This window comes from Apaloderma vittatum, unplaced genomic scaffold (genome assembly GCF_000703405.1).
Source record: "Apaloderma vittatum isolate BGI_N311 unplaced genomic scaffold, ASM70340v1 scaffold42951, whole genome shotgun sequence".
In the NCBI taxonomy this organism is placed as follows: domain Eukaryota; kingdom Metazoa; phylum Chordata; class Aves; order Trogoniformes; family Trogonidae; genus Apaloderma; species Apaloderma vittatum.
Window position 1 is genome coordinate 5,408 of NW_009699281.1, and position 14,464 is coordinate 19,871.

The 14,464-nt window shown below is 34.5% G+C and overlaps 1 protein-coding gene across 1 annotated transcript; it reads right to left on the reverse strand.

Annotated features, from left to right (window-relative positions):
• Positions 1 to 1,331: 1,331 nt before the first annotated feature.
• Positions 1,332 to 14,206, reverse strand: COPS2 (COP9 signalosome subunit 2). Its single transcript, XM_009878293.1, has 12 exons — positions 14,098 to 14,206; positions 12,982 to 13,059; positions 12,308 to 12,433; positions 10,969 to 11,058; positions 10,782 to 10,859; positions 9,764 to 9,938; positions 8,529 to 8,707; positions 8,336 to 8,388; positions 6,010 to 6,107; positions 4,096 to 4,178; positions 3,000 to 3,058; positions 1,332 to 2,209 (listed from the first exon to the last, which is right to left on the reverse strand). Exons 2-12 carry the CDS (start codon positions 13,003 to 13,005, stop codon positions 2,065 to 2,067), a joined length of 1,110 nt encoding a protein of 369 aa, XP_009876595.1. The 5' UTR covers positions 13,006 to 13,059; positions 14,098 to 14,206; the 3' UTR covers positions 1,332 to 2,064.
• Positions 14,207 to 14,464: the final 258 nt, after the last annotated feature.

Below are 14,464 nucleotides of genomic sequence, written 5' to 3' on the forward strand. Positions count from 1 at the left end.
CTATCCAAATTAAAGTCTCTGGATCTGTAAATAAGGGTCCCAATTACTGTGCAGTATTCCAAGTTCAATTTCATATCATGCGGTCTTAGTGGAATTTTCAATGTAAAGACTATGTTATACATCACAGCACTGTAAGGAAACAAAATACAATGTGCTTTTCTAAATTATCTACAGAATTTATGAAGGAAAAAATTTTGCCTTTGCTTAAAAATTCAGTTCAATTCATATTTTACTATTATTGTAACTGGATAAATTAGAAACACGTATTGGTAAAAATAGGAATCAGTGAGGCAGAAATGCTCACCCAAGATTCAGCATCATGCTACTCAGGAAATACATTAAGTTTTACTGTGTAAACTCAAAGAAAAAAAAAAATCACTTCCTTTGACAAATGCAGAGCAAAATAATTTTCTAAGGGACATAACTATCCTTCAGATGAAAGCTAATTTTATCCTATTTAATTATAGAGTTACCAATTTAAATCCTGCCCTAGAACATCGAGTTTACCGCACTGTCTTGCATGTATGTGACAGACGTGTCATTTATTTTTTCGTTGTTTCTGGGGTGCTGTTAATTGCTCTACATACATATTTTTCCTTCTACTGTAACAACAACAGTGCATGACACTGCTTTGTGCACCATTACACCACACCCTCAGCTCTAAAATGAGTACTTGCAGTTATGGAAGAAGTGACCCTGCAAAATTTCTTCCACATTTCTGAGACCTGCAAGAGAATTTTTCTGTCAGCTCCACACACAAGCTGCTACAGGGAGAAAAGTTGTGATGGTCAACACTGCAACTATGTTTTATCACTGCTCTAGATTTTAAATGGATTTTATGAATCCAGAATCTCAGGAAACAAAAAGCATGTGCCTGCAATGTAGTAGGACTCCAGGACTTGAATAGCAGCTCTGAAGGGACTACAATACAGTAAAACATTTGAGAGAGAATAGATTCCATTATTACTGAGGTCACTGTACCTGGTCCCCACTCTATACACACAGTGTCGTTTTATATACACTGAATTTGGTCAAAAAGACCAGAGATTAGGCAAAGAGAGATAACAATCAGGCTCCACATTTCTGTTCCCTGGGTACTGCTTGGCAAACCTTCTTGAAGGTTTGAAAATAAAACCCGAGCGTATTCCTGAGATATGCCAAATACCCACGGACATCAACTGGCCAGGGCTGCTAAGTTTGGCATCTGGCAAGATAAGCCAGTTAGCAAGACTGCTAAGTGTCAGCTTCTAAACTCCTTAGTATTTACATTTAACTATTTTGAAGGGGGGAAAAAGAATAGAAAAATCAACAGCACAAATTCCAAGGTTAGACTTAGAATCTCCACATTGTCCTTCATGAGAGAGATGAGGATGAAGTAATACCTATTTTCTTTTAAAAATAACAAAAGTAAAAATCACGTATAATGAAAGCACATCAAGAAACAAACTACAATTTCTGAACTGCACTGTTTATTTTGCTGCTTGAAACCTAAGTGACAGTATGCCACTATAATTATGGGGTTTCTTCTAGACCTTTACTACACTGCAGGTACAGAAATATACGGACACATTTTTGGAGAACTGACATTTTGCAAAATGCAGCAAACATTTCAATTTATACATGAGAAAAGGAAGTGTTCAAAAGGGTATGCATTTCAAGTTATTGCAGGTTATTTCTGTGAGAGAATTTCTGCAGGTAAAACATGTTTAAATTTATCCAACAGTAACGTGTCAGTGTATTTAAAATCATGACAAGAATCTTCTCTCTGGTCATTAACTGCCCTTTGACAAATTACTAGGATGATGTACGTTTAGGGCAAGATGTCAATACAGCATAAATCCCGTGGCATTTTGGTTTTCTTCTGGAGATTAAAGCTGTTTTTTTTTTTTTCTTGGGATAAATGCAGCAGCAAAACACAAACCAGCTGATCAAAAAAGCACTTCTGCCATAACTCCAATAATTTCAGGGCACACCAACCGACAGTAGTTTTGCCATTCCCAGTTCTTTTAAGGTTTACATCACTGCACTGTTGCCTTAAGGACGTTTGTAAAAGCTTGTTTTCTGTTAGGCCAGCTTGCTGACTACAGCCTGGTTGAGAGAATTTAGTTGGTTGGTCCATTTATCTAACGCCGTATACCGTGCACCACCTCTCTTCTGATGATCCAGTTCTAGGAGCTGGTTGACTTGATCAATTCGGCCATGTATAGTGCTAGAGATAAATAAATTAAAAGCTGTAAGTTGCTAATGCATGTGGAAAGAGGAGCTAACAATTATTCAGAGGTAAACTAAGAAGTCTTATAAGAGAGGCACAAAGTCCATTTCAGAATTCAGCACTTTTGTAATACATTGTCCTGGGTAGTACTGCCTATTTAATTGTCATCACGATTGAAATCAAATGAACTAATTCATTGGGCAATGCAGCTTTTATCTGCCTAACCATGACTCACAAAAAAAGTCTGAAGTAATACAAGGTAAACAATTCTTGAAAGTCAAGGAATCATGAAAATAAAATAGAGATTTATGCAAAAAGAAATTAAAATAAATCCATGTATGGATTATATTTTCCCAGTAGATACAACAAATTACCCTTCAAAAAAAAAGATTTTGCAAGTTGTAAAGTTTTTCCAGTCAAGCAGAGTAGACTACTACTGAGTCAGCTTGAATGTGTACTCGAAAGTATACATGGGTAAAAAGCAGCAATTACTAAAAATAATGATTTCCATAATTTCCTAATAATTCAAGTAATTTATTAGGAAATTAAAAATTAAAGTAAAAACATGCCACTCGATCTCTCTGCATAATTTTCTTGGCTCACATCTCACAAATAAACTTTACTGCTCATAAGCCAAGCAAATCCAAACAAAGTCAGCATCGTTACTTCTTGGTTCTGAAATCAACCAGTATTGTCATGCTGCACAAAAACATTGTTTTGTTGCTTCTTAGATATTTTGATTAGTTTAAAGTAATCAATGATCAATAGTCAAGAATAAAGTACGTACTTATCCAATATGCACTGCACAAGCAAGCTTTCCACATCAGCTACATCTATGTTTAACTCCTAAAAGAAAAAGAAAACTCATGATGCATACTCTGTTTTGCAATATTAAATCCTTAGACCTTTATTTTCATACAAAGGATTTTGTTTCATTTCTGTTTCTTCCTGTTCAGAAGTATGAGTTTAACAGGGATCTGTTCAAGCAAAAGAACTCCACCCAAAGCAGGGATGGCCAGTGATGAAGAGGTCAGTAACTCCTCAGAACAGGCTGAAGAGGCTAAAGCGAAATTTTTGGAAGCTCCAAAAATTAGTTCCTTTGCTGACTTACTGGCAAAAATAAAACCAGCAAAACAAAACAAAGCCCCCCAAACCCTCAGGAAACAAAATAGGACAACAGTTATCAGAAAATAATGAATCTGCACTCAGATCCATTTAGAAGACTAATTGCATCTTCTGGGCTCAGGCAAGTTCTACAAATATTAAAGCTAGCTTAAAAAAAAAGCACACAGTTCTAAAGAGAATTTAGGCATAAAAAAGTAGTCATCGCTAATACTTCATGATGTGTTTTGGAATCCTGTCAATTTTTGCAAGAAAAATCACAGACTCACAGGAGATGCCAATAGTCATCTATTGTCACTGAGTTTTAATTTTGTTCTTTCCAGACTAAGGAATTAAATCAGTGATTCTAGTATAATACCACAGTTCTGTAACTCGTGCATCACAGACATCTGAAAATGTCTTTTGAAAAAAAGGAATTAAAATTTGCATTTCTATGCTCATAAAATTTACGCTCACAATTACATTTTGAATTATACAAATTTCACTTTTTATATTTCTCTTCAGAAAAGTGCACTTTTAGCTCATGTAGAATATGGTAATTGAATATTTTCAGAGTATACCATAGTACATATTATAAAAAGCAACGAGATGACACTTAAAATTCACATTTTCGCACTGCAAAGCTGCCATCAGTGAATCAGTACTACTTTATGGTTTAGATTATATTTTAGATGTTCTATTTCTGGAAGCACTGTATTTAAGAGCTTTTATTCACAATTACTCATTTACTTAAGCAAATGCAAGACTCCACTTACACATACCTTAGAAATAAAAGGAATATGTATTCTTGTGTAAGGCTTAATTAATTTTATAAGCACTTGTGTTCTGATGTTTCGCAAAAGCTCTGTAAGAGAAGAAAAAATAAATACTGTAAAAACAACGGTACTGAAAAAAAGATGCAATACAGCTCCATATAGAAAGATATCCTAAATATCATGATCTTTTAAGGTAGTAATTCAGTGAGGTAGGGAAACACAGGAGAATAGAAAGACCCACTTTTTCCAGGGATCCATGCAGTATGCGACTCTGAAGACAGACAGGTAGAGTTGAAGACTGTTTAAACATACAGCAACATATTCCCTAGTAAAAATTTAAATTATGCATACTGACTGGATAAATCACACAGATTATTGCATGGTATGCATGCTCCTTTTATGGCTAGAATGCTTGCTGTCTACAAAAGTGAAAAGATGTACTCTTAAGACTCTGAAAATTTAAGTTAGCATGCAATTAACTTCATGGGGAACAATCACAAGTTAAAAGATCAGGGCCTAATGGTATAATTATGAAGAGGAAGTGAAGAAGTATGAAACATAGTTTGCAGGAGGTGGCCGATTTTGCTTTGGTAAGATAGTGCAGCCATTGTTTTAGAAATTTTTATATTATTAAAGAAAATTTGGATAAAACAAAAGCATAAGTTACAATTGTAAAGTAATGGAAAAAGAGCTAGATCCAGTTTTCCCTAACTATTTATACAAGAACTGCTTATAAAATGATAAATAATACTGAAGACAAGATTATGCATCTCAATAAAACTCAAGAGATCAAAACAATGAGGCAAGATATATAAACATTATAACCACAAACACACGTTCTGTATCGCTACAGAGTGAAAAAGATGAGGATGTTGGGATTTTTTCCCTTGGATATCACTAGCAGATTATTTTAAGGGACAAAACTCAAACTCTCTTCAATCTTTTGATTCAGCTGCCCCCCCCTTGCTTTCCAGTTCTGTCATACTTCCTTCCTTAAGCATCCATCTTTCTAATTGTAGAGTCTCCCTACAAGACTTTGAAGCTTACCAGTAGCCGACATGTAACAGCAGTAGAGGGGTTATATTTAGTTTCCCTGCTGTTTGCCATGATCTCTTTTACAAACAAGAAGTGTAAGAAAACCAGGTCTCTGGATTTAACTCTTTTCTTTCATGTAACTGTCCAGCTAAATGATCTCACGGTGTCACAGTAAGCCTCGCTCTTGATGAAAACAGTAGTTACCTGAAAAACTGCAGGCTGCAATCAAGTGAAGGCTTTTAAATTCTCAGGTACGTGACAAATGCAGGGAGCAACTTTGATTTTGTCACGTTAATGGAATGGAAAGGCATATGTTAGTGTGTGCCCCTGTTTTATTAAGTACAGTTACTATTAATCCAAACATTGTTTTCAACATATACATTAGCATTATATATCTTGTTACATATTTTATTTCTACACCTCTATTAATGCCATCTATGTTACCTTGTCTACGTACTTTGTCTTTAATCTGAAGCACAAAATTAACCTTATAGACCAGCAAACATCTAACTGTTGAGACCAACACAAACAACCTTTGTAAGTAAGTAAGGGCTGTCCTCATTTAATCTTTCCAATGGAAAAAAAAACACCGCTCAAAATATTCAATGCATAACACCACCAAAGATACTGTCTTAGAATATCCACCCTTCCTAGAACTTTCCTCACCATTCCTGAAATGCTTTGCAGTCACTCTGCATGCCTGGATGCATTTTGGCCTTGACCAGCTTCTAAAGAACTTAGAAACACTAAAGGAATTGCCCACAAGTAATTGCAAATTACTCTCATTCTTCCAAGAAGAAAAATAAACTGGAGGGAGAGGGAGAGTTAGTAAGAGGCTTACCGAGTAGTGAAAGCAAAAAGGGTTAAAATAGTCTGTAAAATTACCTTCAATGTGCTCCCTTATGAAGGGATCGTCCATGATGTTGCTGTGATTTGTTTTCAGAATCTTCTCAAATTCAGTGATGTCATTATTCTGATAGGCACTTCAGAAAAAAACAAGAGACTGAATTATTATTTTTAAAAGTTAAACAGACTCATAAGACTGTTCTACATCTTCTAAAAAGCCTGTATTAAGTATTGGTGGCAAATAATTACATTCAGAATCTTTATAAGGAAAAACTGTTCCAAGATGAGATGCAATAGAAATGACCTTCCTCCTATTTTACTTTTAGTAGCATTTACAGAAGTTTAGTATGAACATTTAGTTATTTGACAAGTGCACTCTAGTTTCAAAACTTTTGTACTTTAAGAAGTTATTCTTTAAAATAGTCTAGACCCTAAAAATAGTCAATTTTGAAAAGTATCATTACCTGAATTTTGGCTTCATGAAGCCATGCTTTATGGAACAAACAAGAGCTAAAGAGTCTAGAGGGTTGTTGCTTTTTCTAGAATCTGTCTTAAGCTGAATTCTAAAAATACTTGAAAATGGAAGAAATCCTGACTTCCATGATTAACCATCAGTGACACTGGTGTGATAGTACTTTTTAGATTTTTAGTATATGTTTGTCTTTTTGTCTGAGAAAAGATTACAAAAAGAAGGTGAGTTTCAACACTTCTTGTTCAGTAGTGGCACCACAGCATCATTTAAAAGGTAGGAGCTGTAAGCACTGAGAAAAGACTTTTTTCTTGAAAAATAACAGTTTTACAAGTCAAATCTATCTTCTTTTCTTATAGGAACCGTCAGCTGCAATAAAGACTTCCTACTAACTAAGCGAAGTTACCCAGTATTTTAGATACATTAAGCTACAGGCTATCAGTATTTTAACCTGAAAGTGTTCAATAGATGCTTTCAATGTTTAATACTAACATCAGACATTTAAAAATTAAAATCTATTTTTCCTTCATGGTCTCTGTACGTTTTCAAATCATTTTCAAAATGCTCAAAAGAGTCATCATTTATTATCATTAAAATGCACAAGAAAAAGATCTCTTAAATTTAAGCTGGAACTTGAAGAATTTATAAGTGGAGTTATATGAGTGAAATGGACTGTATCATATGAAACCAATAAATTTTACTTCATAATTGTTAAGTACATTTTCTTCTTTATTCCAGAAGTTTTGTGGTTTTTTATCACATGTAAAACATTCAAGTTTCCAATGTAGAGTGTAGGAAGAATTAAAAACATAACTGTAGTCTTTGGAATTGATTTTATCTTCTGTATATTTATCTACACTGTTTTAACTGCATTATTAATTTTAAAAAAGCAGTTATGCTCAAATGTCAAGATAAAAGATATAAATTAGGAATATGAATAAAAATCAGATTGGGTAAGGCCATCTGGAGATCCTTCTGCCTCAAATTCACATGAGACTATGACAGTGAAGTAGAAAAGACATGTTTGAAGTGGAATTATTGAAAATAGTCCCTTAATAAACTGTCAAATAATTTATTCATCATTATGTCAATAATGGATGAGCATCCTCACTGTCAGCAACAATTTCTATGCCTACAACGGTATAGCACCATAGCAGTAGCAGAGCAACGTTTGTTCCAACATGAGATCAGCTGCGTATTTTAAAGTATGTGCAGGCATTACTTCTTTGTAATGAAAAAGTAGGAAAAGTTTTCCTATGCCTTTTTTTTTTTTCACTTTGTAAAGCAAAAGCAGGATAATGGATGAAATGAGTTAGCTTCAAAGCACAGTGTACAAAAACTGCCTCAGTTTATTTTGACTGATGATCTTAATATACTAAAAGTTCCCACATCACAGTTGCCTCGAAGAGGTAATGAAACCTTTTGATTTTCACATATGTTTGAAGGATAGGAAAGATCAATTGAGCATTCAATTTTGTATTCCTAAGTTGTGAAACTCCTCTAGTAATCATGACATTCAGACATTCTGTTGGCTTTGGCATGATGTGTCAGTCATCTAAAGTTTTTCTCATGTTGTCAGTCAAACTCTAAAGACCAGTTGCAGTACAAGATGGGACAACTTTATTTAAGGGAAGAAATGAAGTTTTTGCCACTGCATAAGAAATTCAGCATAGTGGAGGATAATACCATGTGTCTGTACACCTATCTACTATAGTATAGATAACTTGGTATGTCATAGTAAATAAAGGCTAAGAAAAACAGTTTACAAATACTTGCCCAATATTTATGAAATCACCGTGTTAGCTCTGCAGAGAAAAGCCATCTCTACAAGCATTCCATGTCTGGTCTGAACAACACATTTTCATTTCTTGTTCTCCAGAAAAATTAAAATCTTACCTTACTAAATTCGTCATTGCTAGAATCTCTGGATCATTTTTGTATGGTTTAGCCTACACAGAACAGAAAGCACAACATGCGTTTTTAGATTTTAAATATTTTTTTTTCCATTTTCGTCTTTTTTGGGTAATTTCCCTATCAATTCAGAGAAGGGGGAGGGGAAAAGGAATAATAATAATAATAAAAAAAATACCTCCTGAGAGTCAAATGGATTTATTCCAGATTTCATGAGCATGTTTGCTAAGACCAAGTATTTTAAGCAAGTGGTTCTTCTGGGGCTCCCTGATTCATCATAATTCTTGAATGCTTCAAAAAAATCAGTATGTGCCTTTTCAAACTCTCCTTCTCTTAAGTGCATTTTGCCTCCACATTCTGAAAATGAAACACAGATGAAGAGAAAAGGAACACTGCGTGCTTGTTGTTGACTACAATAATTGTACTCAGAAGTTCCATGCTATTTCTAAACAGATTACTGAAATATTTTCAGGAGTCTTTTCATTCTCTGAAATCACCAGGAAAAGAAAAAAGCAATAGGGCCTTCACATACAGCTCTGCCATTTGAATAAACTCATTCTGAAGAAGAAAAAACAAAACCCAACCCACGCCATAAATCTGTAAGAACACTAATTCTTACAGCCAATAATTATTTTAACCTTATGTTAAAATACAGTAAAAACTGAAGTGGAATTTCTCTCTGTTTCAAAGACGATGAACTTCCTGTATTTATGGAATTTTCCCCATCTGTTGAGCAAAACCTTACAGAAAAATTGAGAAATACTCTATATACCCTTTTATTTCTGAAATACCCACTGCTGCCTGATTGTGCACGTGCCTACATCAGGGGAAGAGGGAAGGCACCTCAGTGGTCTGGAGAAAGTTTGTTTCAAGACACACGGCATGTTTCCATTCTAATTCATGATTATGGACAAAAAGTAAATAAATAAATTCAAACACATCTTAATGCCCCTTAAGTTCCCGATGAATTTGAGTGACGTGAGACATCAAGCACAAAGTTACAGAAGGGCATTGCAGCCCTAGCAGCCCTTTCCACTAACAGTCCTGCCAAGCCTTTGTTTTTATCCTTTGTGAATGCCTTTGCATTTATCATTTATCCTTTGTTGCCTGCCATGGTGTCAGCTGCTCAAGTCTTCCTCTTGTTCTGCTGCTTCTCTCCTATGCTGTGTGTAACCAGCTGTAGCCCTGCCCTTCTGACCAGTGCGTCTGGTACTCGGGCACCAGAGAGCAGAGCTAAAGTCCTACAGGAAGCAAACATTAAGCGTCCTTTATTCACACACAGTTTGTCTGCCTCTAAATCTACAGGATTCACTGTCTTTACAGCTGGAACTGGAAAAAAAACATTAATTATCAGCTGTTCGTAAAACTAATCTATGCTGCAGAAGTTAAATGAAAAATTCAAGATGAACTTGCCTCTTATAACTCCCATGATCAGCGGATGAGGAATGGCTGACTTGATGTGCAATGACTGTTCATATAGTGCTTTAAGTTTTTTGTTATTTTTCTGTGCTGTATACATTTGAATTTCCAAAGCATAGATTTCCAATAGTTGAGTACCTTTCTTTAGATCATCTTCCCCATCATCAGTCTAGGATAGATTAAGTAATAAATACTGTGAAATTTTAAGAGAACAGTGCTTTCAGTTCTATACAAGTAAAAAACTTATTATCAAATACTCTCAGTAATTTCCCATCAAAAATAAGGATAATCCTGAAACTTTAAAATTTTGATAAAACTATTAACACAAAACATAATACTCAAATAACTTATCACAGGCCAACTTTTAAAGCCCCTTTCTAATAAAGTCAGTATTTTTGTTTAATTAAATGTTTTCCTCACAACATGGCCCTTTATTCTTTTCTACTCTCCTTAAACCACACTCTCAGTATATAAACGCAATGACTGGCAATGACACACACACAGAGAGATCGGTAACACGTACAACTCTTCTGCTGCCTACAGCTGAACCATTTCCCAGGTATTTCTAAGCCATTTGCCATGCTGGAGGAATAAAGGAGACACAAGCAAGCACAGCAGGCTGCAGGGCTAGTTTTCTTTTTCCCTTCCAAATGGGAAAGTAACAACTGTACTTTCAGTTTTGAGTAAAGCTCACTTGGCATCCTCACTATATTTTAAACTAAATGCCTGCGCATTACAGATTATTCATATGTGCGTCTTATCCTTGCACCCGACTAAAAGGAAACTTAATCAGCAGTTGCAAATAATTTTTTTTAAATCATCTTTAAGCAAGGAATAAAACACTCCTCATTTTTTGTTCATGTTATCAAACAGAAAATAAATTAAAGCAGGCACAATATTTCTTTCCTCTATACTAAAGCTCAGCAACATGCCTCAAAGGCCAACTACAGACATAAAAAAATAATCACAAGTGTTGTTTACTAAGCTACAGTGATTTAGAATATAAAGGTACCTGGCATGACTGATGCAGCTGACGCAAAATCTTTTGTAACTTTCCATATTCTTCTCGTTCTAAATATAATTTGCCAAGCTGTAATGAAAAAAAAGTTGAAGCACTAAAGTCTCATATGATTTCAAAATGGAAAGTTAGCTGAAGGTGTCACAAACAAAAGCAAAAAACAGTAAGTTATATATTTTACCTTTGTGTTTGTCTTAAACCACAATCTATCATTCTTAGCATCTTTCAGAGCTTCAAGTGTTGTTTCATAGAATTCCTGTAGCAAATCCATCTGACATAAAAAATCAGAATTCTATAATTGTAAACAGCAAATTTGTACCTGTTAATAAAGTCAATCTGAACAAACTAAAAGTGCATTCTTGAACTTCAAAATTAGAAAGGTATCTGCATCTTATTGAATGTCTGCTTTTAAACTGTAAAGAGCTTCTAAAGTAACAAAACTAGGTACATGTCCTTTTCTTATATAAAATAAAAAGCCAACTTATAAAAGCCCACCTTATATAACCAAGTAATAAAATACTTGTGTTGTGTAACAAAAGAAAACACCCGCAACATTGCTCCTACTTAAAAGAAGAAAAATAAAAATAACATATATACAAGAAGAAAATTCGATTTACAAAGAAAGAGAAATGGCCAAAGGAAAAGACGATATACTACCAGCGCTGCATGAAAGAAAGCTCTTGAGCACATCATTCTGATTTTTTGCATAAAACCCCAAAATACAACATACAAAATAGAAATCAAAGTGTGGAGTGTGACCTTTAACAAAAGTTCTACGGAGAATGCATTAGTATCGTTTCTGGCCGTTGTTCTTTTGGGGATCTGTGGCTGTACATCAGGTTAAAATTTCCAGATTGTCCCTCCAGGTCTGTCTCCAACTGCATTTAGATGAAATGCACTGACCTCTGCCAACCACGTACAGTCTAAGACAATCCTTTAGACCTTAAGAATAAACCATCATCCAGCTGTTAAACTTTTATTTCCTGAGTGGCAAGGCAGGAAGGATTGTGATAGTGACAGAGGAATAGTCACTAAAGACCAGCAACCCTTCATAGCAGGTGCCACTTCCAAGTTGCTGGGTTGTGTAACTATACCACGTACCTAGCTTACCCAGGACACTCAAAGGCAGTACTTAACACCAACACTTCACTGCAAAGTTCTCCAAAAGGTTCCCCTCTCTCTCCAAAGTGAAAAAAAAAGTATTGTTTAATTACAAATTATATTTGAGATAGCACTTCGAGTGTGCCGCTTAAAAAAAAAAAAAAAGACTTATTTACGTATTAGCATAAAAATGCCAGGTAAATACAAAAAAAAGGGACAAATTTATGAAAAGTTATCTGTGTTAACAGAATCCATTAAATGTAGGAAATATATCTTAACATACAACAACAAATTAATACTGCAAATGTTCTCTATTAAGATCAAAAAATGCCAAACCAACAGGCTACAATACACAAAAAACTCCACATTAAAAAATGCAAAAAGGAAAATCATGAACATGAAAGAACTGATGATCTAACCTGCTTGGAAGTAGAGATATAATCAAGAATAGAATTGATGGATTTTTCAGAGTAATTCCTTGTAACTGCACTCCGTATGTAGGTCAATAGCTGTTTATATCTGTTCATCATTTCAGGAAAGTTAGTCTAAAAGACAAACACAATTACATTACAATTTTTGTTTTAATGATTAACAACTGAGTTATTATCTTGCAAATACACACACAGAAAAAAAACCTTAACAGAAAAATGATGCAGTAGTCGTTGCCGATACGAACTTTTACATCAGCACTTTATTAATAAGCAGCAGAATCAGAAACAACTTCAGCAAGACTGCATGGAATAGACATTTAAAGTATCACAACAAAGAAAACAGTGTTGGCTATGGAACTATTTGGAATGGTTGCATATGTAGCACATAATTTTTTCACTGATTTGTTCCACTGAAGTACACATATATAGAAACATTACCATTATACCTCAGGATAGCAAATATCGAGCCTCCAGAGAGCATCAGCTGACTATTTTGCCTTTGACTTGCAACCACCATATAATTTCCCTGCCATTAAAGGCTAAAAAAAACAAGTTCTGGCAGATTTACTTATCATAGTCATAAATTAGAATAATAACTTAAGATCTCTAGATCAAACACATATTTATGCCATTTATTCTCAAGTGACAGTTGTGATTCCTACCAATTTAAAGTTTATTTTAATCATCTGTTTCAGAGCCTTGAATCCCCATTCTCCTTTTTCACCTTCAAGTTCCAAAACCTGAAAAAGAATTTTTAAAACAATTTAGGAAGACTTTATTCAAACTTAAAATGATTTGCATATTGTTTAAAAAGCATATATCCTACACATGCCTTTCCCCCTGGTTTTGTTCCTTACAACGTACTGTTTCACTCTGACCTGTTCTTCAATTTTACTCCTCCCTGATATACTGAGAAAGTTAATGAGGGGTAGTTACCTTAATGGTTTTTACAACTTAGCTGAAATAAGGAGGGTGAATTGTTATTCACAGATTTTTTTTGTTGTTGTTGTCTAACACCAAATATTAAACTTTAACACCGCTCCATAAATACATGTACACAAAAAATGTTGTAACATCCTGTGCAACACTGACTCAACCCACCTCTTGGCTGAATAAGTAAAAAATTTACACTTCTGAATTACTACAGTTACTTCACATGTCAGGCTTTAATATAACATAGTTAAGGGAATGGTTTGTTGGGTTGATTTTTTTTATAAATCATGTATATAATACTGTTACACACTATATATAAGCCAAGAAAAATCTATTTTTTTCTTTTAAACGTTACATCTAACATATTGCTTTCTGGTGGCAGCGTGCAAACATTAAAATTTGAAAACTGACAGGAAGGAAGGAAACTCTGTGTCACTTAATATTTATATATTCAAAGCTTTGGAATCAGATAGCAAACCAAATATAATACATTACATAAGAGACTGGGGAAAACGTCACTTCATTTTAAAAAACAAATGGATGTAGCTTCTATAGCTGACACATGAAAACACACTTAGGACTCTTTAATTAACTTAGTAAATCCCGAAGACTAAAAATGCAGTTCTGCGATAAAATAGATTCTATGTCCTGTTTATGCTCCCTAAGAATGATCCTGAAAGGCAGTCAGCCAGGAGTTTAAGTTGTCCAATTACAAACACATTACATTAGTAAGTTAAAATACAAACAATACTCATAAAATTCCAGAAAGTAACTCAAATGGTAAGCAAATATTTTTAAATGTGAATTAATATAAAAACAAAAGAGAGAAAATAAAGAGAGAAAACCTTCTGAAAACTGCTTAATGCCGCTTTGGGATCATCTTCCTTCAAAGCTTTAGAATTGTAGTATTGATTTTCCAGATCCACATTTGGTTCAGAATTGCTGTCCTCAGAATACTCCTACATTTTAAGGAAGAAAGAAGAAAAAAAAAAAAGGTTCAGAATGTCTAATATTGTTAAAAACTGATAAAACACAGTAAGATGTGTTGCTCAAACTGACATGGAATGGCTGTATATTAAGAGAAAATCTTCAGTTTTAGCGCACGTAAGGAGTAGGGCCTCCTATGGTGATTTCCCCTCCTGGCCCTGCCAAGGCCAGCCTCGCCAGCCAACACTTGCCTGTCAGCAGAGCTCTTCCTGCATGAGTGAACTC